Source organism: Homarus americanus, unplaced genomic scaffold, assembly GCF_018991925.1.
Source record: "Homarus americanus isolate GMGI-L3 unplaced genomic scaffold, GMGI_Hamer_2.0 scaffold50924, whole genome shotgun sequence".
In the NCBI taxonomy this organism is placed as follows: domain Eukaryota; kingdom Metazoa; phylum Arthropoda; class Malacostraca; order Decapoda; family Nephropidae; genus Homarus; species Homarus americanus.
In genome coordinates, this window is record NW_024718094.1 from 4331419 (window position 1) to 4359184 (window position 27766).

Sequence of the window (27766 nt, forward strand, 5' to 3'; positions counted from 1 at the left end):
GTTGTGTGTTAGGTTGTTAAGAGGTTATTTTGGTGATAACACTCCATAAAATATTAACCTAACATAACCTTAGCCAAACAACCTTAACCTAACACAATATTTTCCTGAAATAACATTAACTTACACAATATTGACTTGAAGTAACATTAACCTGACATCATATTAAGCTAAGAAAATTTACCTAACATTACCTAACTTTACCTGGCGTGGCACTGACTTAACAAAACCTTAACATAACATTGTACCTACTATATATTTAACCTATTAAACACTAATATGACCTTAACTTGACATTTACTAACCTAACCTCAACCTTAAACTTAACCTTAACCTAATTTTATCTCATGTAGCCTTAATCTAACAAAATATTAACCTAACATAAACAGCAGTAACCTAACGTTTAACCTAATTTGGTTAAATATTATAATGGCCGAGGTTTGGGATAACATTAAACGGATTACCTGAAGATTAGGCACCCAGCTTATTTCACCTGAAGATTAGGCACCCCAGCTTATTTCACCTGAAGATTAGGCACCCCAGCTTATTTCAACTGAAGATTAGCCACCCCAACTCACTTCACCTGAAGATAAGGCATCCAAGTATGTATGTACAGTATGTATGTACACTATGTACTGTATGTATGTACATATACAGCCATGATCGAGTGCTTGATGATAACGGCTTATAAACACTCTTATTGTTTTACATTATGTTTTTTACCTATGTTGCCACAATGTTATGCCAACATTAGACAAAACTATCTTCTTAACGTGATGATTATCTCAAGAATAATGTTGTTGCAATATTTCCCCATAACTAATATACATTTTTTTAAAAACGTTGCAATTATGCTATATGTTACCTGGTAAACCCAGTATTTAAGTATATTGTAATTCTTACACGATACCCTCACTTTGGTGGGTGCTAGTATAATACTGCATCAGTTTTTTACTCCGCCTCGAGTTGTTTGACTGCATAGTTTTGTTCTAGGTTTGCTGCTTCTGATTGAGTCGTAAAATAAACTGAAAGTTGAAACAGGCATTGTGCCGGAAATAAAGCCAACAGAGCATGGGAGCACGGGATGCACGTAAGTGTTCTTGTGACTTTCATTATAATTATGTACAATTGTCATTGAGGACTGCAACAATCCCAATATTGTGCGACAAACCTGACGGAAGAACTCACTACGCATGTTCACCAAGTTCATGAATATTAATGAGATTTTTTGCTAGATTCCTTCCCCCTTGATCAGGTTAGGTTAGGTTTATCGCACTGGAAGGTTTGTCTCATGATACCAGCCTTACTAAGCATGTTTAATTCAAGCATATTGTGCAAATGTACACTGAACATATTTCTTCGTGATCTATACACTTGAATTTGTATTCTTAAAAAGATATTAGTCAAGTGTATATATATTTAATGATATTCTTATTAATTTATATTATTTTCAGCATAGTGAGGCTCTCCTTGGTCTCCTATTCTCTATGATGGTTACCAAGGCACTACAGTAGGTTTTTTTTTTTTTTTTACGGGGAACCCACCCGGGCACAGGTCATCGACCCACAACAGGGCCTAGGGGACAAAAAAATAAGAGTAAACAAAAATAGAAAAAGAAAAGAGATCATATTTATCAACTGTACACCACGAAGATACCGGAAAACCAGCTTTTTAAAGTGAGACAGATTGTAAGAGTAGGATGTACTAGTGTGACCGACAGCCACAGAGAAACTGTGGGCACCGCGTGCAAGACGAGTGTTACGAGCCCACGGCCTTGCCGGTGGTACACAGGATGCCAAATCTACCGAACATTGTCCGTTAAAGTACCTGTAAAAGAGTGAGAGTGAAGCAACATTGCGGCGAAGAGAAAGGGAAGAAAGATTATCAACTATAGGAGGAGAGTTAATAAGACGACATGCCTTTGATTCCACCCTATCTAACAGTTGGGCAGAAGACAAGTCACCCAGATATGAGAGCAGTACAGTACTCCAAGTTAGGACGAATGAATCCTTTATATACTGCAACTGCCCAGCTTTCGGGAGGCAGCTTTAGCAATGTTTACCTGTTGATCCCTTTAAATCGGTTTTAAAAGTCGGCCGCAAGTACAAGAATCTTCTCAGTAGCAGTCGTAGTAGTATCTTTACACTCGTTGAGGCGGTTTTAGTGAGGCAGGGACGTGGACGGCTTATATTGGTGGGTATGTATAATTTTACCGGGAATTCCTTCAACCAAGCACTTTCATTTTTAATGCATTGATATGTCTGTTCAGATCACACTGTTATGGTCTTGTAGTGTTAAGTATTAAGTGTACTCTGTAAGTGAAGCAATTTAATTTATGAAAATTATAAAAGTAAACTTGGCGGGGGTAATTGTTAAATGAAACTTTTAAAGGAAAGAATCAGCTGGGCAGCAGTGGAGGCATCTGGCGGTGGAGGGTGGGACCATCTTGACAACAAGAGGCTATGGAGGCGCACAGACCTATACTGTCGTGAGCTCTCCCTGCTTGGGTGAGCTACGTGCCGCATTTGTAATACGCGTAAGTGAAGCTCTAACATACTTGATGCCTTGCTAATAGTCATATCATAATACAGCGGATCTAAAAGTGAATGAGGTCGAGTGTCAGACCCATCCCCAGCTGGTGTGTTGGCCTGCCACCACCAGGAGTTTGGTCTACCCTAGTCAACAGATTCTTCACATTCTGCGCCCCTGTGTGTCGGCACTTACAGGTAAAGTAACTTGTAATGACCTTATTCGATGTTTCCATGTATTTCTCATTTGGAAAGATGGGCTGAGACTTATTTTTAAATTACCGAAGGGAAATAAATAATGTTGCTTTAAATATTTACACAAGTTTAACTATAAATATTGGGGCTAGAGGCTGGGCACCACTCCTAGGATCCTGAAGGTACTGTACAGTACTGAGTTACCAAACAAGTCCTGTTGTAAATTAAAAATTTTTATCAGGTTTATTTAATATTAGTTATTTGTTTATTTATTATTATTATCATCATTTCACCACTTACCAGCTTCCAAGCTGTTTGAGCTGTTGGTCTGACCAGTGTTGGTACAGGAGGAAATTGGAGTACCTCAAGGAAACCTGTTGTTTAGTCGGGTCACACTAAATAATACCCTTCCTATGTGTGTCTGGGCCAATCAGGGCCTGAACCCATGACAAATTGGTGAGAGATATATATGTCACAGTTGTAAGGTATATGCATTACTGGTCCTCTGGCACCTCTGAACATAATCATAATGAAAAACATTGTCTTAGAAAGCATAATGCATTTTGCAGAATTAGAAGGTAAGTCGCATTGCCTAAATTAGAAATAAAACTTTAGCCATAATTGTGATGTTCCAAGTACTTTTCAGAAAGTTCTGTGGTCTACATGAATTACATATGCCATCTGTCTGCTTCATTCAGCGATGTGATGAGAAGTTTACAATGAGAAAGAAACAGATACTGCTCCTGAAGGTGGGCGTGGTAGTATGGCTATGTGCAGTATATGCTCTCTTCATACATAAACCTGCATCTACCAGTGTTCAGGTGCGTTATATTTATTAACACCAGTGCCCTCATCCCAAGACAGTGTCTACTCTGGATGGTAAATGTTGCAGGGAAGATTTTCAGAAAGTTTATGGGCTAGATTTAGATTACCTTGTATTAGTAAAAAATAAAAAAGGGTTCATTGTTATACACTGTTGGGCACTGGAATTTTACTTCTGCTTCATGAGGGACATTGACTAAAATGTTCTTTTTAAAGTCTATTTATTTGTGAGTTGAATAAAGAAATTTGGTATTTGCCATAGTTAGCCAATGTTTTGTAGACTTATTAGCCAGTATTTGGATTTATTTGTCAGTCAGGGTTTGACAGATCTTTCAGCCAGTGTTTGTAGTGGTGTGTTAAACAATGTTGGGAGGAACTGTTAGCCAGTGTAGGGATTAATCATCTGCTGCTATTGTAGGTGGAAATTTACCTTTATCCTTCATTAATGGATTTATAATCATATTAACTTTTCTCTTGTTCATATGAAGGATAACCGTTCATATAAAAAAAAATTAATGCAGGTAATATTGAGAACATGAAGACCTACCAGTTACTGCACAGACATTAGCACATACTGTACTGTCACTCTCAGCACCTTGTGAGCTTCCTGGTTCTCAACACTGAAGCATTTTAATAGAGCAGCAGTGTGTGTCCCTAGAAATATTCCACTACAATACTGTACAATACTCATTTTATCCCCATAGTCTGTTCTGGATATTTTCTTGGGATCAAACTTCACCGTTGAAAGTACCGGTAGGTAGTAGGCAGCTATCAAACGGGGGTACTACCGCCTGGGAAGATACTGGAAGCATAATGTATTGTTTAATGATAGACCCTGCTGCCATATGGCATCACGAAAATCGTGACCAAGTCCCAGGTTGCTGATATGACTTTCTGCTTCATTTACACATAATTGCAGGGTCTCAATTTCTCCTACTATTGACAACACAACATAGGGTACATATATTGTTTCTCACTCTTGATCTTTTTTATTTTTGTATTTTTGTATTTCTTTATGATTCTTTATTATTATTATTATTATTATTATTATTATTATTATTATTATTATTACTGCTATTATATTATTATTACAGTGTTGTTATTATTATTATTTTATTATTTTATTTTCAATTTTGTATTTTGTACGGGTATTATAAATTTTATTACATTTTCTTCCTCCGGGCCCCAATGTGGGTCAGTTCCCCGTAAAAAAAGAAAAGAAAAAGAAATCATGTGGTGCAATCAGGGTCACCCTTGAGAAAGGTATCACTACTGAGGCTTTGCAGGGATCTCAAGTTTAATTTGTGCTTAAAGTTTTAGTGTGGGAGAGCATATTACTGTATTTCATGGGCAATGATATAACTTATTGGAAAACCTGCTTACTACTTTATGCATAAAAATCGTATAAATAGAAATAAATATTTACTGTACAGGTACTTACATTTGTTCAGCACTGGTGGAGTGCTTAAGTGAACGTGTGGGGCCAAACGACTAGGAGGGAGGAGGAAGGACCTTAGGTGTAGCAGGGCAGATTACTACGAACAGCAATGAACATGCAGATTCCATGATGACAGAGGCAACTAAGAGCTCTATTGAATTACGGGTAGTGTGAGGAGGTCTACTGGGACACGTGACACTCTTTATGAATTTAAGAAAATGGCTGTTCTCATATGAGGTATAGTGAAGTTTAAGGGTTATATAATGGCCCGAGTTGGTAATAGGGAAGACGAGGGAGTGAGGAAAATGGGGAGTGCCAGAAGGGAATGGATATGTGCACTTGTGAAGAAATTTAATATGAATATTTTTTACAAACTAAACAGAGAATGCCAGATAGATGAGAGATGTACAGTCTGGTTGTACATGTATAGTAGATGTACTATTTTTATGGAAAAAAATATGGTAAAATTTTATATTTGGAAATCTTCTTCTTTTGATATTTAAGGTAGGCAGATTGTGGTTGAGGAAGAGAACTATGAAGTTAAGTATGGTAGACACAAGAAGTCATAGTTAAAAATGTACAGTACTGCCATGATGACATCTTTTTATTATTACTAATGTATAATGTAGGTGTATGATTTGCAGAGCAGTACTTAAAATACTCAAATTCATTTTCTTTGGCCATTGTATTAAGGTGGTAGAATACTGTGGCATATCTGGTATTATAGAAGAACCTGTACAGTTTATAATCTGGGGTAAAAAAATTTCATTTTTTTTTAACAAACAATAATGCCCTGTTAAGAATAATATTCCTGCTAGCACAGGTACTTAGGTTCGAAGAGGAAATGTTGAGAACTTTCAAATTGAGTTTTTTTTTTGGGGGGGGGACACGGTTACTGTACATTAGGCTATCACTAGTAATAATAATTAGTATGAACAACATCACTCGTCTAACATTCATCTACGAAAGTTGGTTATAATGCAAGTGACTTATTCAACATGAAAGTAGCACTCAGTCATGTAGTCACTACTGTATACATTTGAGTACAGTATTTTACTTGATATGGGAAGGGAAGTTTTACTTTTGCTGTTATTTAGGTGTATTTTGAGATGGTTTTAAGGATTATGTTTTCTAAAGATTTCACAGAGCATCAACCAACAGTTAGATAAGCTTGAAGAAGAGTTAAATGGCCAGTTGCAGTTTTATAATGGACTCCTAGAAAAGCTTCGAATACTGGGGCATCAGCAGGATATTAATGGTGGCAGTGATGCTGTGGCTGATAGTCAAGGAGGGCAAGTAAGTGTCAAACTCAGGGTGTATATAATTTATGACTATTTATTTATTTTATGAGGAAGTACAGTAGTAGACTTTTTTTTCATTCTTGAAAAAGTGTACTGTACAATGATGATAATTTAATTTGCAAGTAAAGGCACCAGTATGCAACATATTATTTAATCCTGCCATATTTTTTTACTCCTTTCCCAATCCTCCCTAGGACCCTTATGGGGATGTACCGTTTCTTCATTAAATTTTATTTCCAGAGGCCGTCATCAGGGTCACCTCTATATAATGGTCCAGTTCTTCCTGTGCTGCTAATAGCTTGTAACCGTGAGTCTGCTGTACGGCGATCACTTGACCTTCTTTTGAAATACCGACCGAGTCAGGACCGTTTTCCAATAATTGTGTCACAAGACTGCGGTCACAGACCAACACGTGAAGCAATTGAATCATATGGGGACAAGATCATATTAATACAGGTAGGAACTCATATAAGACAACTTAACCTCATCTTATTCAGAATGTGGCTAGTGACACTTGTTAAGCTTTTTTGGTGAATTCTCTTGGCTTCATGACAGAATAGATGGATTAATATTGTACAGTAGTTGCATACTTATAAATAACACTTGATTAGTATTGAGATGAATTTTAATGGTTATTGATGAGTGAAGATGACAATCCCTGTGCAGTCTTGGTGTGCTATAGGTTGCTCTACATTAGGAATAATCATGATAACTGACTGGCTCATGATGTCTTTTGCTCTCTGGACTTCTTTGATCCCAAGGAACATACAGCACAGTATTAATATTAGCAGGATCTTTGAATGCTCTGTTCCAATGGACAGTGTACTGCCACATTTGTTTTAGAAGAATGTTCAGTTCTCAGTGTGGATGTGTTTGGGAACAAGGTAAGTAGTTCAGAGAAGATGTCTCTTTGCTATAAGAGGCTTTTGAGGGCGTGAATATGCCAATTCCAGTGGATAATTTATAATCAAGAGACACAGACTCTGGTCTTATACTTTTGGCACAGGATGCCACAGAAAAATTTTCATAGGGGAAAGGGAAACCTTCAGCTGATGGTACATCCCAAGGCTTTTAAATTGGGTTGGGTATGACTTCTCAATCACTGGAGTGTAGTTTACCCTTTGTGTATGGGTTCCCTCTGGGCTAGATAAAATTGTCTGGCATTAGCCAAATAAAATATTAAAACTGGTATCCCCATAGTGAAGGGGTTAGTGGAGATAGCCTACTAACCCCTTGTGTAGCGGAAATAGCCTACTAACCCCTTGTGTACAGGGTCCTCTGTGAGCTGAATAAAATTGTCTGGCATCAGCTAATAGAATTTTAAAAATGGCATCCCCATAATGATGAGGTTAAGTATTGATGTACATAACAAGACTGTGGAATGAGAGTATTGTGCTAGAATGTTGCATGTAACAGTATCAGTGTATCAACAAAGAAAGAGATTTATTTTTTAATCTTCAGGGCATTAGTTGAGTACTGTATAGAATAGTGAAAAAGACTATTAAGATTTATTTTATTTTATAATTTACAGCAGCCTGATCTGAGTGACATTGACGTGCCTTTGAAAGAGAGAAAATTTAAGGGTTACTTCCTTATTGCTCGACATTATAGATGGGCACTTAATCAGCTGTTCCAGAAATTTAACCATGAAGCCGTCATTATTGTGGAAGGTAAGGTTTCAGTCCAATTCAAGGAAGAGTACCTGTTTTACCTTATTAAAAAAAAATGAGACAGTTCATCTAATTGATTCCATTAAATTTATGAACTCATGGTTGTGTTGAATAAACATGGATATTAGCCTTTTTGATGAATAAAATTTTTTGTTCCGCTACTTTTCTTTGGAATTGCCCAGACGAACAGTGTCATCTGCAAACAGCAGCCGATTCACATGCCATATTATTCACCAAATTTTGCACCTATTTCCATCATTTTGTTTACACCTCCATCCATGAAAATATTGAACAATTACCGGTAGGGTGACATCACATATCCTTGACATGGTTGTGCCTTCAATGCGAACGAGCATCCTTCCCGGCAAAACTCTGTCACTATCTGGAATCTTCCTATAATTATAGTGGACTGCATCTGAAAGTTCACCATTTACCCCAAACAATTATTAAAAACCATAAATGTTAGACATATTATCCCTCTTCTCCAGAAATGTTTAACTCAAGTTTTCAAATTCAAAAAACTTGATCAATTTTTTTTTCCTTTTCTGAAACACCCAAATATGGTATCCTCTGTATTTTTGTGTAATTATCTTGACTATATCTACATTTCCTCAAGGTGCAGCAGTACTTGCGTGGATACAGTGTTTTTCTCATGTCCTGAGAGGTGGTGGTTCATTACTGGGGTACTCCTAGTCCACCCAGCTGTAGTGGATGCCTAACTTTTCATTTGGAGAAGTGAAGGTGGTTAAGTGTAGTGCTGACCATACTGCATCCTGGAGTACTGAAGGCCTAGTATACAGTGTGCTTTGTCCACAGTGTTTCTAATGGTGTGTTAGGCATGCAACCCACTTTCACAGTTACATTGATGTACACGACAGACTTCTTATTTTATAACTTTTACACTCACTCTTATCACGTCTCTCTTTGCACAGAATACTGTATATAATTAATTCAATACCAGTGTAGTGTGACACAGGTGTCTCTGCAGAGTACTCAAAGAATAGTTCCATCAGTGGGAGAAGGGATAATTTTTCCACCTCTCATTGTCACTTGGTCAAAATTAGCTAATCATATATTATTGTCAGTGTTAATAAATGATCACTTAATTTTATATTCCTCAGATACACAACAGGAATTCCCAGATAGATGAAAGGGTTTCTTTTCTGAAAAAACCTTCTGCAAATTGGGTCACATTTTCCCTTAGATTTCCATTATAAAAGCGGAGATTTATTCCTATGGGGAGAAACTTCCCCAAAAGATTTAAAATGCCACAAAATATGTTTTAAAGAATATTTATGGCATAGACAATGATTTTAAGCCAATAATAAACATAGTAAGTGAAATACATGTTATACAGTAATAATTTTTTACCTGTACTTAATGAGAAACCGGATGAGATTTTAAACTAAGTGAACAGTATGAAACACGAAGCCAACATCTATAATAAATATAATACCCAAATACAATAATACATTGGCTCCCATTATATAATTGGAAATATGTTCACAATGTAGAAATTATTGCACACTCGGCTCCTGAGGAGTTAATGTATCATCCTAAATTCCAATGGCTTTGTTTACATGGCACAAGTGATACCAACAGTCAGCTCTTCTGATGCTACACTCACGCATTCCTGTGTGTAGCTGGCAGTATGTACAACTCTAAACTCTTGTTCACTTCCAAATTCCACTTTCTTTTACAGCTTTACATCTTTTTTATATATGATTAGCATATGAAATTTAAGAATACAGAATATAGTAGTTTTCATTTAATTAATTTTCCACACTACACTGCTAGTGGAGATGAGACTACTTTTCTTGTGTGAGATTGAGGAGTAAGTTCTATGATGATTGTAAGAGAATAGTGGCACATTGAAAGCTTATTTGTATGCAGTACTGTACTGTACTTAATAATATTTTGAGTGTTAGAGAATAATGAAATAATTAGTGTACTGGAGTAAAAAAACCTGCAATTAATTTACCATTTTTCATTAATAATTAGGAAAAAAACATGAAAAACTAAAAAAAAAATGTAACTGAGTTTTTATTGCATAAATCAAATCATAGGACTTTTTTTGGTAACAGCAGATTTTTTGTAAACCAAACCTTCATAAATCAGGCACTGCCTTTATTACCTTTCTAGCTACTATACAGTACAGTAGAACATTGATATAATGAGATACGTTCCAAGAGAGGTTGCTTTAAACTGAATTCGAACTAAATCAAAATGTTGTTTCAATGGAATAATTTAGTTTGGTACTTGAGAGAAACACAGAATAGTAAAAAGACTGAGTCTACCCAGATGCACCTCAGCCCATCTAGAATAAACAAAACATTGTTTTTTGTAGTAGTATTATGTTTAAACAAACACTCGTAAATAAACACAGCTAAAATTAAGGGATGGGAAATGGTCTGTTTACTGGCTGGGAAGATGTGGGGGGACGGAGGGAGGTGAGGTGATATGTTTGACAGTTGATGCCAAGGTCTAGTGCTTATTTATCTGTCCTTAAGAGTGACTTTAAGTTTTGCTCTTATAAAATGTCACTGGACTGACATGGGAGAATATAATTAACATTGCTGGAATTCTTATAAGATAGTGATTAATTTGAATATAAACATGCTATAGCTCGCATAAGACAAAAATTTTAGTTCTAATTTAAGAATTTTACTACAAGAAGCAAAAAATTTTTATCTCTTGTGCAAAATATATGACGTTTATATTCAAATTATTCGCTGTCTTGCAAGAATTCCAGCAATACAAATTATATTCTCCTAACTTTAGTCTGTGATATTATATAAGATAAAAACTTTGAGTCTAAAACACCAAACCCTGGTTGGGAAGATGGGGGGGGGGGTGTCAGTGACACGTTTGACAGTTGGGGTCGAAGGTCTAGTGAAGTATTTATTTGTTTATTTATGTCCTTTAGATTGAGTTTTTGTTTTTTGTTCATAAAATGTCACAGAAGTGACCAGGGAGAATATAATTAACATTGCTGGAATTCTTATAAGATAGTGATTAATTTTAATATAATCATCTTATAGTTTGCACTAGACAAAAATTTGAGTAATCATTTAGTACAATATTTTGAGTATATGTACAGTACAGCTTTGCCCCTAGGACAGTGTAGCATGCCCAGAGAAACATAAGGCGCAAATTTTAAAATATGATGCGCCAGATTGACTCGTGCAAAATAGGAAAGATTCGCTTTAAATTAAAACATTGTCCTTAATTGTGGGGGTCGCTTTAAATCAATAATCTTAAATTGAATCGCTTTAATTCGACGTTCTACTGTATATAAATCTTCATGTACAGTATTTGATTTTAGTGATCAAAGTTCAAATGTTATGAAATTGAAGACAAGCTATTTATTCACAGAATATAATTCTGTAATATTTCAGATGATTTAGATGTTGCACCAGATTTCTTTGAGTACTTCTCTGCAACTTATCCTATCCTGCAATCTGACCCAACATTGTGGTGTGTGTCTGCTTGGAATGATAATGGTAAGAACAGGGATACTTTAGTTTTGATAAAGGGATTCTTGATAATGCTATGCTTTTTGTAAATCTGATTTTCTAAAACTAAAATATATGTAAGTTGTTGTACTGTAATATTAATTGTTTCTGATTAAAAAAATAGGAAAGGCAAATTTAGTGGATGTGAAGAATGGGACCTCCATTTTGTATCGAACGGATTTCTTCCCGGGCCTTGGCTGGATGATGACAAAGGAGTTATGGGATGAGCTTGGAGTTAAATGGCCAAGATCCTATTGGGATGACTGGGTAAGAGCCCCAGAGCAACGAGCAGACCGAGCATGTATCAGGCCTGAAGTGTCACGAACACGCACCTTTGGCAAAAAAGGTGTTAGCAAGTGAGTGGATTCTTTGGTATCTTTGAAAAATAAATCTATTTTATTTATTTATTTTTAAAGTAAATGTATGCTTTTATCTTAATACCTGTATTAGTTATTTTAAAGGTTCAACCATGAAATTTTGTTGTTGGGAAATGTGAAAGAAAGTGATTCTAAAATTCCTTTTTCTGGATGAGCCCATAGCCAGGTGGCTCCTTTTAATGCATACTGCCAATTATGTGCATTCTATCACTTCAGAGTGCCCTGGTCATTTAGCTAGGATATGTTAATCATCCCCCTCAGCCTTAAGTAGGGGGGGGGGATGAGGTGCACCAGTTGCCATTTGGAGGCAGGAGGGCATTAGAGACTATCTGACCAGTCCGCATACCCCTTGTCATGAAAATAGCTTCACCCTCTTGTTCCAGAACCAATCTGTCATCTTTGTTTCCCTGAAAAAGCTCACTGAATGTTAGGAAGCTTGCTTGCTGATGAACCATGGGCATTCTGATTTTCATATCAAGTCCTTAATTTTAACTTTTAAAGAGAACTGCATATTATGAGTAAACCTGTAGAAATAGTGAAAAGACATTTTCAAGATAAGAGTATATGAGGGTTTAATATTTTTCATCAGTGGAGAACCATAGTTAGATGTAAAGTAGCCTAATTTTTACAGACTTTTAAGCATTTTCTGATGATTGAGGATCAGTTCTTGATATCTCTTGTACTGTATCACATTGGATTTCTATACAACTGTTATTGGAAGTAAAACTCAGTATGAGCCTATTACATAGCCTACCTAGCCTACAAAAAGCTCAAAGTCAGATTGTACACTGTTCTTTGTCTAAATTGCCCTTGGAAACCATTGTTTTTATTTATTGGGCTGTGTATACACAGCATAAGTAGATAGATAAATTTATATTTTAGGGACACTTTCCCCCCTCTTTATTTTTTGGTTCTGTATCTTTTATATCTTTGAAATTTGATTTCTAAATATTTTTCAGATAAATTAATGGATTATTGAGTTCTTGTGTTACTGCTTGCAGAAATAATCCTTTTGACTTTATTTAGACATTATTTAGAGTTCATACAGTATTGGTTTAATTACACAGGGAATTCGTTGTACTTGTGTGCAATGCATTTGATGAATACTGTATACTAAGTACAGTAAGATCTTGTATTTCTCAAGTAATATAAACTGGTAAAATTGCGCCAAATTCAAATTCGCCAAATGCAAATACAAGATACATAAACTTATGGGAAAAATAACAATATACAGTAGACTGGCCACTCTACATCAACCTCTGATTTTCCCATTTATAACCTCCAAATTATACAAATTGTGCCTCTATTGACTTGATTGTGCTTTTTGGAAACTAGTTTTTAGGCCTCCCTCAAGTAACTTAATCATACGCTGCTTATCCTGCATCGAGTACTTGGCAAACTTAACTCCCTTATGATAGTCCCGCTTCTCCTTTTCCTTATTTGGCCGCTTAGGTGGGTCTGTCCCACCCCCATCAGCACCAGTAGGACCCCCATTAGAGGTAGAGGCCATCATCTTGACTCGACAGGTGGTAGCACCACCCAAAAAAGCACACAATAACAGCCCGGGCGGTCGCTAGGATGGCGCAGGCTACAACGCGATAGTTGCGTTCTTGTCAACCTCTTTTATGTTCACCATTGGCAATTCGATCACCAGAACACTTCTTGGAAACATTCTTCTTACCTTGTCTTTCCGTATTCATCGCTAACACAACAAATTTGGAGAAAATAGCGAAAATCACGGAGTAATTGACAGAAACCGCGCGATTCAACTGATCACGTGATGTAAACAGAGAGCACTCGAGTAAACCGTTATTAGTCCTCACTGTGAAACATTCTTTTTACTTATTCTTTTCATACAGTATTTATGGGTAACAGCTAAATTTGAAAAAATAAACTAAAAAATTTACAGAGTACCTCTCAAAAATCACTTCACAGACAAAAGATACAAATCAATTGAACATGTGATGTCGAATGTGAACTTCAAACATTGCATAGCCCCGCGCCACGCTTAAAACATTGAGGGTGGAATCGCGCTATAGCCAACATTTGTATGCAAAAGTTTGCGTTTTACAAACAGCGTTCCCCTGTTCATCAATCGCGTTGCAACCAATTCGTGTTGACAAAACACTCGTTGTAGCAGATATGACTGTAACTGGTATGAGGGCTGTGATGTCATTCAAGACGGTGGCCAGCATTCAGCTTGATGGATCTCGCTTTCAGCTGGCTGGATTTCGCGAAATTCACGATATTTTACGCCAAATATAAGACTTTGTTACATTAGGTAGTGCTCGCGAAATTCAAAAACGTGAAATGAAATTGTGCGAAATATGAGATTTTACTGTGCAGTACTTCTAGTACTACCGACTCCCATTGTATATTATATCTGGCTCCAGTTCCATGAGTTACTCAGTGGAGGGCATCATGATACAAATAAAGGATTGATTCTGAATTTCCACTTTATAACTGAGCTCATGCTTAAGTGACTCGTATCCCTCCTTCCTCCCAGTGTGTAGGCATCTAGCTGGAGATGGAGGATTGACCCTGAAATCCAGTATGGTCATTCATGAGGGTCATGGAACGTACTAGTATAATGTCATGACTTGTTAACTTTCTACTTTAGATGGTGACTGTTGATTGTTATCTTCCTTTTTAAGGTTTATCATTTTAATTGGGAGGTAAACTAAATAAGATATTAGTTCCCAGCCATCAGTGACAGGGGTGTCTTGGGTCTCAGGTTCTTAGACTTGGTGTACAGATTACATAGGTTGCTTTGTTATAGTCTGGGTTAAAAATGGGATTTCCATATCACTCCTCCATTTATGGTTTTATTTTTTTATTTTTTTCAGTGGCTTGTTTTATGAGAAGCATTTAAAGCAGATACACCTAAATGATGCCTACGTACCATTTTCCAAAATGAATCTTACTTACTTGCTGAAGGTATGTTTTTTGATACTGTATTTACTGATATAAATTTAAACAGTGATAGTGTTTGTGTATGTTCTATGTCATTACTTGCGTTTAATGATTATTTAGAATAGTAAATTCAAGTACTGTACAGTGGCCTATAAATTATCTACCAAGCAACTGTCTTATGTTGTCGAGAATCCAGTTAATGTAGAGTAACTCACTTATTCACATCCATACTGTTGTAGAAGTAGTGTTTTTTCATGGTCTTCTCCTTTCACAAGTGGCCAAATCTGGTACAGGGTGTATATGTTTGTTACTTCAGACAAACCAGCAGTACATCCTTCCTTAAAAGTCAGTCAATGCCATGCACTGCATGCCACTCACATTACTGCCAGCTGGATGTCCATTTTTCTTACTGTTAGTGCTTCCTACACCCCATTTCCATCTGCTTATATGAATTATATATTCTTATATACAGTACTGTATATAATTGTTTACAAAAATATTATTTAATAACATTATTGTTACTAATGAAGATATGAATGAGGTGATCACTGATAATATTGGGGTCCATATACTTGTACAGTATTTACTATTTTGATGATTGTGTTTCCTTTTTGACCATCAGGAGCAGTATGATCCAGTGTTTGAGCAGCAAGTTCAGTCCAGTCAGGTGGTGTCCATCATTGATATAAAAAGTGATCGTTTAACTAAGGGTAACACTTACAGACTTATATATCACACTAAAGATAACTTCAAGAAGATGACAAAAGCCCTTGGCCTTATGGATGACTTCAAGGTAAGATTTTAGATTTACAGTTTATAAAGAAGTATTTAAGGTTTTAGATATTCAAGTGTCAGCCTTAATAGGGATAACTTAGTGTTTTTGCTCTGTTTGTCATTTTTTCCTTTCATTTCAGTCAATATTTCATTCCTCCTATATTACATGATGCAGGATAATGTCCTTTAGAGTCAGGACGCCTACCAAAGGATAGATGTACTATCCTCACTTTGATTTCAGCGTGAGGCTACAGCAAACTCAAACCCAAAGTTGTATATCTTATCTGCAGTCTGACTTTCACTTCCAAGTGAAAGTATTTTGATGCTCAGTGTAGCATTTCCATTGTCAACAGCATAATAAATGTTCATATTGAATATGAATTTGTTTTAATAAAAATTATATCACACTTTCTACAGTAAGTTGAATTACTATTGGAAATGCTTTGGTCTACCATGTAAATATATACATGTACAGTAAATGCATTTGTCCTGGAAGGTTCTTTAGACAGTGACTTGTTTAGGTGGCCGTTTGATATGCAGCACTATACAGTGGTCCCTCGGTTAACGAGCGCCTCGGTTAACGAGATTTCGGTTCACGAGTTACCTTCCATAAGATTCTTAACTTCGGTTAACGAGCAATCCCTCGATTAACGAGTTTCTTACGAGCCGACCTCCACATGTTTTAGCTTGCATTTGGCGGTCCACCAACTGTAGTATTAGTCCGCCAATACAGTAATCGGTTCTAGGGCTTAAATTCCGTACCCTTTTAGTAAATATCAAGAAGTTTATACTATTCAATAATTTTAAAAGTTTAATATTAAATTTTTTAGTCATTTTAACAATTATTGAACATAATTGAAGGTAGGGTCACTAGTTTGTGGCACGCCATCCAGCCTGCCAACACAGCATACAGGCGTCAGTCTTTGTGTCTTTTCAGTGGAGGTAACATCTTGCTTGAGACTCTCTTCAACTAAACGCTATTTTTCTGTGTTTACAAGCAAATTATTGGTCATTTTGAAATTTATTTTACATATTGACAATATATAATGCAGTGCAGTGTTGATTTAAAGAAAATAATCTTGAATTACACCAAGAGAACTAAAATTTTATGGGTGAAATGGCGCCATGGGGTGACTTCTCTTCCACCCCAATGCCTTCTCTTCTCCCTTTTCCTCCACCCCCATTCTAATTCCCATCATCACCATCATCATCCAGGAGCTTTCTACATACACACCTCAAAGTAAGTGTACTTTTCTACCTTTTTTTGTTGAATTTAGGCAATTTTCGGTGAACTGTAACCAATTACCCAAAAACCCATTGAAACAATGGTTTCGGTTAACGAGTTTTTCGGTTAACGAGTAGCCTTCTAGAACGGATTGTGCTCGTTAACCGAGGGACCACTGTATTCCCAAACTCTTATCACCTATTAGTAACATATAGCCTGTGTTTTTACATTAAATACTTATGCAAATTTACTTTTTTATTTTTTATATTCTTTTAGGCTGGAGTACCAAGAACTGGATATAAGGGTGTTATTACATTCTTCTACGGAGGCCTCAGAATTTTTCTATCTCCAAGTAATAACTGGAAAGGATACAACCCTTCCTGGAGCTAGCAGCATCATATGAAGTAGACTCAAGTTATCGGGGCACATGGAGAAGTTTTGGTATTTAAGTCCCCTTTATCTTAAAATAGACAAAGTAAATATTGTAAATTGATAGATACTATTTATGTTACATGAGCCAGGTAAAGTTTATGTTATTGTTTTATGAGCTTAAAGTTTTTATTTAACAGTTCACTTTTTACTGTGATTAAATATCATTTTCATTGGGTTGTCATCTATTGAAGTTATCATGTATCACATATCTGGATGACATCCTTCATTATCACTCAGAATAAGGACCTTCTCACCTACACATCATGTGCATTATAATTATTACTGGTATGAATTTTTTATGAAAATTATATGTTTGTATTTGAACTGACCCTTAACCTAAACAACAACAAAAAATGCCACACACAATACATGAACTGATGATGATTCTTTTATATTAGTTACTTTGGTTGCATTGCTACTTTTATTTCCTTCTCTAAGGTACTTGTACTATATAAACTAAAGTAAAGTCCATAAATATCCAGTAGGTGATGACAGCCTCCTAACATTAAAAGCTAGAGCTATTGTGAATGGTGCAGACCCTGACCAAATATAGCTCAAACCCTAAAATTATTTGGACAAGCAGTGTCTACAGCTAATATTTGGAAGTAATTTACATTAACCTCCCAATAGTCAGGCATTATTAGTTCCAGAAGCATTCTGGAATTGGGAATTTTCTGGACTATTGGGTTCCCTCCTACAACAAGCATTACTGGTGCCCATGGAAAGTTAAAATCTTGTAAAAGACAGCACCGGTGTTGCTACCCATCTTTTTCAGAACACTTAGACCAAGTTAAAAAAATTGGTAAGAGCTTCAGTCATTGGCTGTCCAATTCTCTCATCATTAGTCATTACAATATACTGTACAGTATGTACCGTTACTGGGATCAATATTCGTGGCATACATCATGTGATGGTGATGCAGGATCTTTTACTGGTATAAAATCATTGGAAAAACACAGAATGTATTTGTGAAGTTATTGCAACAGTGTGATGTGAAGCCTAACTCAGTATGGTTGGGAAGTGGCATGCTGACTTTTTCTGCTAAGTACAAGGTAGCATTACCAGAGGGAGGCTTCAGCCAATCAGAGGCTGAAGAATTTCATTCCACAGGAAGTGTGGCATGGCTGAGTTACTAAAGACCGGATGAAGATTAATAATTATAATTGTTATGTATTTGTTGTAGCGTTGGACTTTAGAGTGAGCTGCCGGGTGATAAGTGGCATATCCACAATTGAAAAATGCCAGACTATTGGTTGCAGATGTACCAGTATGCTGGACCATTGAAAAGGTAGTGCTCCTACTAATTACTACCAAGTACCTTCTTATATATGATATATTGAAAGGCCTGCACATTTATCCAGCACTAATCAGATACTGACTAATCCAAGTTAGTACATGTGTGATTACCTCACCAGGTGTATGTGGGGGAGCCAGTCCTGTTCTTGTCAAGACTTTTAATTTATCATCATTTGCTACATTAAAATTCAAATCGGTCTATATTGAAGACAAAATCTGTTTGAAATGGATAAATTGTTGAATTAAACTGGCATGATGCATTTTGGATGACTTTATGTAGTGAGTGGTATAGGATTTTTAGAGAAGTGTTTCGGAGTTGAGGTTGTGTTGAGATACTTGAGGTTGGCAATAATTCATTATGCAAAGTGTATTCAGAGCTATGAAGAGGTTTTTAAATACTGGAGAGCAAATGGAAGAGTAATTGCATGTTTTAGATGTATGGAAAAAGTGTTTTAAGCGTTGGAGATGCAGTGAGACTGTTATAAGTTGGATGATTTTAAAATGTTATAAGTATAAAGAGAAGTCAGGTAACTGTACTTGGAGTTGGTTGAAAAAAAAAAAGGAAAACTGTTGGGGCAAGATTATGATAGGTTTAAAAGGTGATGAGGAAATGTTGACATTTTGCAGATGTGACAATGTACAGTACAGCATTGGAGGAGGACACTTGGAATGTATTGTAGACACATTCAAGTAGTGGTTGTAAATTGCATGAGCATGTGGATTATTTCTGTTTTGGAGGAATATGAAAAATATTTGCTATACTGTACCTGTAATTGGAAGAGTACTGTATTGGAGTAATTTTGATTTCTTGAAAATGGAGGTATAAAAATGGTTGGATGCATTAAATATTATAGAGTGATAGGAATACAGGTATACCTTGCTATATGTTGTTTCATGTTTATACGTTATTGAGGAATTAGAGAAAAATACATATTTTCCAAAAATGAAAAAAAATCATTCGACAACAAGAGACTATTTTGGGTAGCCTTAGAATGCCGAATAACCATTGAATTCATCTGTTGCATCCCCACCCTAACATCATTTTGTGCATTAGTGCCACATTTGCTTGATCTTGTCTGTTTACAGTGAGTTAAACCTTACCCAAATCCTGGAAAATGTCTAGGAAGTCATATTTTTGCCTCTGGTAAGAAAAAAAAAGGGAAATATTTTAATCTAAGTGTTAAATTAGATGTTTTAAGGTGCTTTAAAACTGCCAAATGAGTAGTTGACATCACCAGAGTGCTTGGCCCACCTGGCATCTTCAGTGATTCTGATCCAAACAGAGAAGGTATCTCTACAGATAACAAGTTAATAACCAATGACATTAATTGCTACAGGGAGCTGTACAAACAAAAGAAGAGAGCTGTCCAGCTGTCCTTGGACCAATATTTTAGACGTTCATCCTCAGATGAAGAGGCAGACAATCCTGCAGTTTCATCTCTGTAATTCTACCATTGCCTACCCCAGATGGCCTCTATAGTGTATGCAGTTTCTGTAACCAACTCGGGTAAATGTTATCTTATTGACATATATTTTATATCTAAATATTTATTTTAATTTATAATAATATAGTTGGGTATCTAACTAATTAATATTTTGGTGAGAAAATTTTGGCCAGAAATGTTCCCTCGGAACATAACCCCGATTTACAATATTGGGTTAATGGTAAACTTTTATTCACTGTGTTATTTAACTTAATGTCACACCTTTCTAGAATGCATGTGTGATGTATAGCGAGGTATACCTGAACTGTATGAGAAATGTGCTGGATTGCTTAAGGGTGAAGAATGCAATGGGTGCATTTAAAGAAAACTTGAAGCCTACTTTCATTTTGAGTACAGTACAGTACAAACAGGTAAAGTAGAAAGTGTATTTTGTGTGAGAGCCAAAGTTGCATTTGTTTGCAAAAGCTACTATTCAGTTTTATTTGAGTTAGAAAATGGTAATATATTAGGTAATACTGTATTAGCCAGCAGATCTAAAGCTTGCATTTTGCTAAACCCTGGAAATGAGCTTTTTTTAAATACCAGTACTGTATACCATACTTTATTGTATTGGTTCATAAAGTAATGTTAGACAGTGGATTACCAGAAATGAGAGAAGGTTGCCAGATTCATTGTGCACTAGAACCCTTTAGGTTCCTGTACAGTGCTGCAGTATAGAAATTTGGGTCATGCAAACACTGAAATACAGTGCAGTATACTGGTAAGTGAGAATAATTACATAACATTTCCAAAGACACTTGAACCTACAGCATGTTCTCTTCCTAAATATTAATATAAACACACAGTGCAGTACTGTACTGTCTTTTGTCACTGAAAAAATAACTTAGAAATATGAGAAGAATGCAATTTAAAATTAAAAAAATTAAAGAAACAAGCAAATTCAGCTCATTGGAGATGGTGGTGGACGGTCTAGTTGTGGTGGCAGTTGATCCGGGTGTTTGGTGGGCAGACAGTTTTCTTAGTATTTAGTTTGAAATATGCTCTTATTTTTGTGCTAGCTGCAGCATCTCCAGAAAGCTGCATAGGGTGCTTAGGAATTATTATAAATCCCCCAGAAATAATACATAAAAGGTACAAATACAAGACTTATTATAGCATGTGGTGCACCGAGTACAGGAACACAGTCAAGTAATGCAAGAGATGTGTGGTTACTGATGCGGTTTCTACTTACCAGGCACATTCAGGATGGCAGACACGTCAGTATACGCACCATCCACATTGAGTGACGAGTGAGCTAGCCTTGCTAACCATGTTGTATAATGATCCCCTTTGCATGGTAGCTTTCTTTATTGTGATAGCCAGTTGTATGTGTTGATCATCACACCTCACCCTCACCTGACAGTTGCAGGCTGCTCTTATAATGGGTCATCTCTCCCTTTTAAAGTTTAAGAAGAAAAGTACAGTAGATAGTGTAAAGGTTGCTCTCTGGAGGTAGAAGGTCTGGTTAAAGTTGAACTATTTAGTTAATACTTGTGCTACTGCTATGGGCCACCATCTTTGATTTTTAGGCCAATCCACCATCTTGCTCCAGTCCCCACCCAGCCAACACTCCTGGAGAGCAATAATGCCTGCTTGACTCTTAACAAAAGCTAAGTGTCCACCCCATTACAACACTTCAGGTATAGTTATCAGGAATTATACTAAGCAAAAATTTAGTATGAACTTATGATTGAATTTTGTCTTTCTGATATAATTTCATAAGGGTGTTAACAAAATGGCTTCCTCTCAGAGTCTGAGCTGTTGAAATTGACTAGCATCTTTGGACCTGAGGTAATAATGGACAGTACTTAGAGGGTGGAACGAGTAGTCTGTGGGTAGATCTGGATGTGTACTGGCTTCGGGAAAACAATTAGATGGCTATGGTATAGGGGTACTCGGCACAACCCCCATGAGGATTAAATATTGCAGCACATAAAATCCCCTTCCCATGTATACCATAGAAATTTTGTTTGTTTGTACTGTATCTGCAACTTTCATAGTTAATCATACAAAAACCCTTCAGAAGTTTTCAACCTAGCTTGTAATATGTTAGGGTTGGGTAATAAGTGCAGTTTTGCTTGGGGTGATCTTTGAAATTCCCCGTCTTATCCACTAAATCTCAGGTACATCCCACAGTTGTACAGCTACTGCATATCTATGGGACATAATATGACAAGGCATCATCAAGCATTTTGCACCTGGATAACATGAACTTTGCCTGTGCTTTAGAAACAGCACTCATTGAATATAACAATCTTATAATTCAATATTACAGAGCCCTATAATTACACTCCTTAATGTTGTGGCTGTGAAAACCCTTCCCTTTTGTTATTTTTCTGGATTATAATTATGACCAAGGTTCTAATTTATTATATTTTTTTTTCCAAGTAAATGGCATTGTACTTAGTGAAAGTCAAGTCTTGGTGTATTATGTGGCCTGACTTTTAGGATTCAAACTGGAGGTAGGGAAGTGGAGTGGTTAATGTAATAAGGAAATCTGGCTAATTATGAAGGCTTGATGTGTTGACACCATTTTGATATTTCATCTTGGCAAAACTTTTATTTTTTTTATTTGAGGTCTCCAGGTTTGTTTCTGTATTATAATCTTATGCCTTTTGAGACACAGGAAGACTTAAGGCCTAATCCCCCCTTGCTTACTGCTCGCTATATTGTTTTCCACAATTTTATGTTTTGTATGATGTTTGGTTCTCTGAAGAGACTTACAGACCCTCACAACCCAGGCCCCTCATTGGCTGTGCACATGACTTCACGTCATTGCTCACCACTGACTGGCTGTGCTTGTTGTTAATATGCCAGTACGGTATTCCCCCAGCCTAGGGAGCTATCGCGTGCAAGGGCGAAATTCCTATATTTTTCCAAGGCATATCTACCTTCCAAAACATATCTAGTTTTATAGAGATTCCTCTGGCAAAACATTGAAATAATGATCTTCTTTTTCCATGGTTGGTCAGTAAGTTGCTCTTCCACCGAGTACCTCATATGAATTACTGGGTAGGTAGGTAGGTTGGTTCTTGTTAGACTTCTTTTTTCCAGAGGGTAACCTTTGCATGTACTGTAATCCCTTTGTTTTGAAGGTGATGGTTGTGATAGAGAGGAATGGGTAATTGATTGTAAGATAAGCTAGACCCTGACAATTGCTTAGCACACAGTCAGCGAGAGAATTGGAATCTAGGATCATTCCACCATTTATATGCTTGTTATAGAAATATTCCATTCTCTGGTACAAATTTCTAATATACCCGGTATATACTGTAAAGTGTAAGCTGACTAATGCTCCTTATCAAGAAATTATATACAGAAGTTTAGCATTGTGTTATACTTTACATTGTTTGTTTCACTCTACTACAGTTAGGATCTTCATTTTGAGATATAGTTTGCTCAGTAATTCTAAAAAGTACTTGTTTGACTCTGTAGTTGACCATGTAATGTCATGATTATCAGTTGTTATCTGCTTTTTATTTCATATTGTGTAGTAAATATAACAACTTCATTTGTTGGTATTTCTTTACTGTATCAGAAGGAGTCAAACTACCTTCAAGCAGTGTTTCCAATAATTAACTCATTTAAAAGAAACCAAACCTCTCCAAGGATGATGTGTCAAGTGTTTCTCCGGATGTAATAGACAGCGTTTTTTTTACTGTCATTCAAAGACATAAAGATTACTGTATAAAAATGAGCAGGTTGCATTAGTTAAAAAGAAAATAATTCTTTTATAGATGAAAATATTAACCTGAATACTTAGGACTTATTTTGGAGATGGATTTTGTGTAAGAATAATCGTCACATATATTTTCTTGGTGTACAGTATATAACAGATATTATGAGAGATTTATTGTTTCATGTAATATATTCCTACAGTGATAATATAATACAGTAGCAGTTGTTACATGATATTTTTTGTTGGTAACTGGGAAAGCAGGTTTTTAAATAGTTGCACAGCAGATTTTCTTTCACAGATCTTCAACATACCTCCTGATTAATATGGAAACTTTTACTTTAGCTTTAAAGAAAGGTGATGCAGAAAGTGTTGTGCAAATCTTACTAAGCTGCTTAATCAGGTATTATTTCTTGCACTATCTCAGTTTAAAATTATTCAGTTAGCTCTGACCATTGGATAAAAGCCACATTTAATTTTGTTCATTAGTCGGAAAATAAAATTATTGTATGTTATTTTATAACCATGTTGCACATGTTAGGCAAAAAAATATGTGAAAAGGACACTGCCTTAAAATAGAAGTGGGGCACAGTTCAATGGCTGATTGTTTATTTATTTTTTCCAAGGGACATCACAGGCAGTTAGAGGGTAATGGTAATTATTATGACCATTAAATTCCAATCCTATTATTTACATGACCCTTCTAATTATATATTCTATATACTCTGACTTCAGAGCCATTTGGCAATAATAATTTTAGTTAATCACTTACATTTTGTTTTTTCTTTTTGCATAAATATATAACTAGAACTGCACATATGAGCCGTTGCAAACATTAAATGTGACCTTGACATGTATGTCGAAATCCATTTTCTGTAGTAACTATTATTTCCAGTCTGTAGAGGAGAGTTAACGTTATCACAAGATGCGAGGCTGTCATCAGTATTGGAAAAATTTGACATATTTGAAGGGGTGTATATTTGGTGAGTGCTGGAGCCACATGTTATGCTCATTGGCCCAGCCACCTGCTCGGGTTGTCGCTGATATTTGCCCAGCCAACAGCAATATTTAGCCCTTCAAATAAGTCTAATTTCCCTTATACCACCTTGGCAATTTGTGATAACGTTAACTCCTCTACAGACTGGAGATAATTGTTACTACCGAAAATGGATTTCCACATACATGTCGAGGTCACATGTGTCAAAGTCGTAACTAATGTCCGCTACACCTCATATACAGGATAACATGAATAACAAATTTTAGAATACCGGTACATCTGTATTTTCATTATAATTGTTATGTTTTTATATTACTAGAGTAGTAGTATTAATTTCAGGAGGAGTATTATTATTACTTTCTCTGTTACTCAAGGAAAATTTGCTGTTGATAAGTAAATTATGTTCATGAGATCTGAACTTAGTTATTTACTAATGCTGAGAGCTTTTGCCATCAAACTTTATGATGAGTTTCATGATGTTTAACCCTGGAAGCTCATGATTTTAGATTGAGATCAGTCAGAGATCAATTGCAAGATATAATTCTTGTTGACCATTGAGGTTGGTATATCATTGAAGAGGATTATTGCTCTAGCGATTTAACACCATGTATTTGTCTTCATATTTTCTTTTGAGATTCCTGAGGGTAGTCCATATTAGTTTTGCTTTCAACCAAAATTTTCAGTTTGTTTATAATAGCAACATGAAATGGCAAGGCTCCCCTGCATGGGGTGGATTAAGACCAGTATACAACATCTTTAACTTTGGCAGATTAATCAACTAGTTTCATTTATCAAATTCAGTCTGCTAAGTTAAATGAAATACACAAAAGTTATTTACAAATTTAAGGTATGCCAAGTTGATGGGGAATTGTTATTGCCTTGATGTCACCCCAGAGTGAATAAACATCCATGAGAGCATAGATTTCCACACTAAAAATAAATAACTACAACTTTAAATCCTGATAATAATTATCAGCAACATCATATCTGAAGATGTTCTGGATATTTTTTCATGAAATTAGGTTTGGAACTTGTCTGTGCCGTATTAGTTATTTAAAGAAATACTACTGGCTGTTCATTATTGCCATATACAGGTGTATATATATTTTATTATTTTTTTTCTTAAGCAGCATAATGCCTAAAAAAAATTTAAAGTACAGTACTAAATGGATGGATTTTAGGTATATATTCTAACTTGTGAAAGCTAAGGGTAATGTAACATGTTTTCACATGGTAAAATTCTGATACCTTTTTTGCTTTGTTTGCATGAACATTTTATATTAACAAGAATGTGCCAAATTTACTTAAGAATGTACACAAAATGCATATTGACTTGAAAGATCAGTGTTCTGTATCCTGAAATCTTTAAAAATGTCGAGTATCAGTACCATAGAGGACTATAATAGTGTTGTATGTAAACCAGGACTTGACATAATTTTGGGGAGTTTTGAGCAGATACTTGGACTTCATTTAACAAAGGTGTGTGACTTTTTTTCACTTGTATATTCCACTCTATGCTAGTAGAAAATAATATTAACAAATGCATAACTGAATTTTAAGACATTATTCCTGATATTATATATTTTTTTGTAACAGCCTTGACATTATTATATACACTTATTACTTGAGGTTGATACAGGTATATTTAGCTTAAGTCTGGGATCAGGGATATTGATAGTTTGAAAGGTTGAGACAAATTGCACAGTGTGTTCTGGTTTGTTTTGCTGCAAAACATTCTCCTGATATCTAGGAGAATGGTAATGAATCACAGATAAACAGATGCCTTGGCATTGCCATAAGTTTAATGAATATACTCCTGCAAAATTAATGGGATAAATATCTTCAGAGTATCTTTATGAGATTGACATTGAATCTCAAATTAGTTAAGACATTGAATAAGAATACTAACTAAGAAAGTTAAGCTCCCTTAGCACTTAATGCTAAAGTTTTATGAAGATGCTTTCAGTGTTTATTAAAAAAAATAAATAAAAAAATCAAAGGCACCTGCTGACCTTTGCGATCTACTCTCAATTCTTGTAAGAAAGATAGAGGTGATCAGAGGATTATCAAACTAGAGAATCCTGTGTTCATCTCAGAAGAACCTTGTAGTAACTAGACTCAGCATTACCAATTACAGCAAGAGGACTATATGTCTGGATGATTTTTCATTTATTGATCCTGCTTACAAGAACTTATATCTAGAGGGATGATCAAAATTGCAAAGATGATTACTAGGAAGTTTTTCCAAAGTGAACCCAGGTGTGGAATTCAGCATGTGTTGCAATACCAGACTTGTGTGCTTGCAAATGTGAACAGTGAAAAGAAATTGAAGCACAATATACTCACGAAAAGTAAGTTACATAATACTGTACTCATGTATTAGGAAAAATGTCTCATATGAATAATGTGTTTTGGGGTGAGGGTGTGTGTGTGTATTTTGGCAGGTATTACTTTCTTTTTTTTGCACAGACTTAAGGACTTGGTGTTGGTGTGTGGGGCCACATTTTTAACCTTTGGCAAAAGATCTGAAGCTTCTTGGAAGCTCTTTACACTTTGTAAATAAAATGTTTCTGTGACCCCATTGTTCAGGGTGGATAGAAACAGAACCCTTTTAAGTGTTGCTTCTCCATGCTTAAAATACATGTAGGAGGTAAACTTTCATTAATCTTTGTAGTTTATTACTCTGTCCTATTACTACTGAATCTTGCAGAGATGTTTCACTTTAATATGAATGTCTTTGTATGTGTAAATTCCCCTTGGATGAATCGAGTGATTTTGCATTTTTGATAGTAAAGGGACGACTTTTCATTGTCCACAACAGTGCATTTCAAGCAGTTGATACACAAACATTTTTTATAGCAACTCATCAACAGGTGTATACTTATTTGCTGACTTTGTCAGTTATACATGTTTTTCTGTTAAAGGTAAATGGATCATGTTATTTGCATCAGGTCAAAAGCAAATGCATTTTTTTTATATGGAATTTGTGTATTCTGATAAGTATCATTCCTATTTTAATCTCAGTACTGTATAGTGTAATTCATTCATTCATGCATTATTTCAAATGTCATAAATACCACAATAAAATAAATTGTTAACGTTATGAATTGTATATACTTATCATAA

At 35.7% G+C, this 27766-nt stretch overlaps 1 protein-coding gene across 4 annotated transcripts; it reads left to right on the top strand.

Moving 5' to 3' along the window:
* The first annotated feature begins 2050 nt into the window (after nt 1–2050).
* On the top strand, nt 2051–27743 carry LOC121859142 (alpha-1,3-mannosyl-glycoprotein 2-beta-N-acetylglucosaminyltransferase-like). 4 transcript variants are annotated; one of them, XR_006087610.1, is made up of 12 exons: nt 2051–2194; nt 2389–2723; nt 3419–3541; nt 6118–6276; nt 6522–6737; nt 7813–7951; nt 11350–11454; nt 11591–11822; nt 14690–14780; nt 15379–15549; nt 17032–17196; nt 18371–27743. XR_006087610.1 is itself a non-coding variant. In XM_042355869.1 (11 exons), exons 2-11 carry the CDS (start codon nt 2604–2606, stop codon nt 17143–17145), a joined length of 1470 nt encoding a protein of 489 aa, XP_042211803.1. In that variant the 5' UTR covers nt 2051–2194; nt 2389–2603; the 3' UTR covers nt 17146–27743. The 4 variants fall into 4 exon arrangements, 3 of the variants coding, with proteins under 3 accessions (XP_042211803.1, XP_042211805.1, XP_042211804.1); XM_042355869.1 differs by having other exon boundaries at nt 17032–27743; XM_042355871.1 differs by having other exon boundaries at nt 2052–2194; nt 2389–2533; nt 3367–3541; nt 17032–27743.
* The last annotated feature ends 23 nt before the right edge of the window (nt 27744–27766 follow it).

What these genes read in the sequence shown, in the direction of transcription:
- LOC121859142 (XM_042355869.1), top strand. Translation starts at nt 2,604, where the DNA reads ATGAGGTCGAGTGTCAGACCCATCCCCAGCTGGTGTGTTGGCCTGCCA. An exon ending in CTGTGTGTCGGCACTTACAG is followed by an intron (nt 2,724 to 3,418) that starts GTAAAGTAACTT and finishes TGCTTCATTCAG; the next exon opens with CGATGTGATGAGAAGTTTAC. An exon ending in CTGCATCTACCAGTGTTCAG is followed by an intron (nt 3,542 to 6,117) that starts GTGCGTTATATT and finishes TGTTTTCTAAAG; the next exon opens with ATTTCACAGAGCATCAACCA.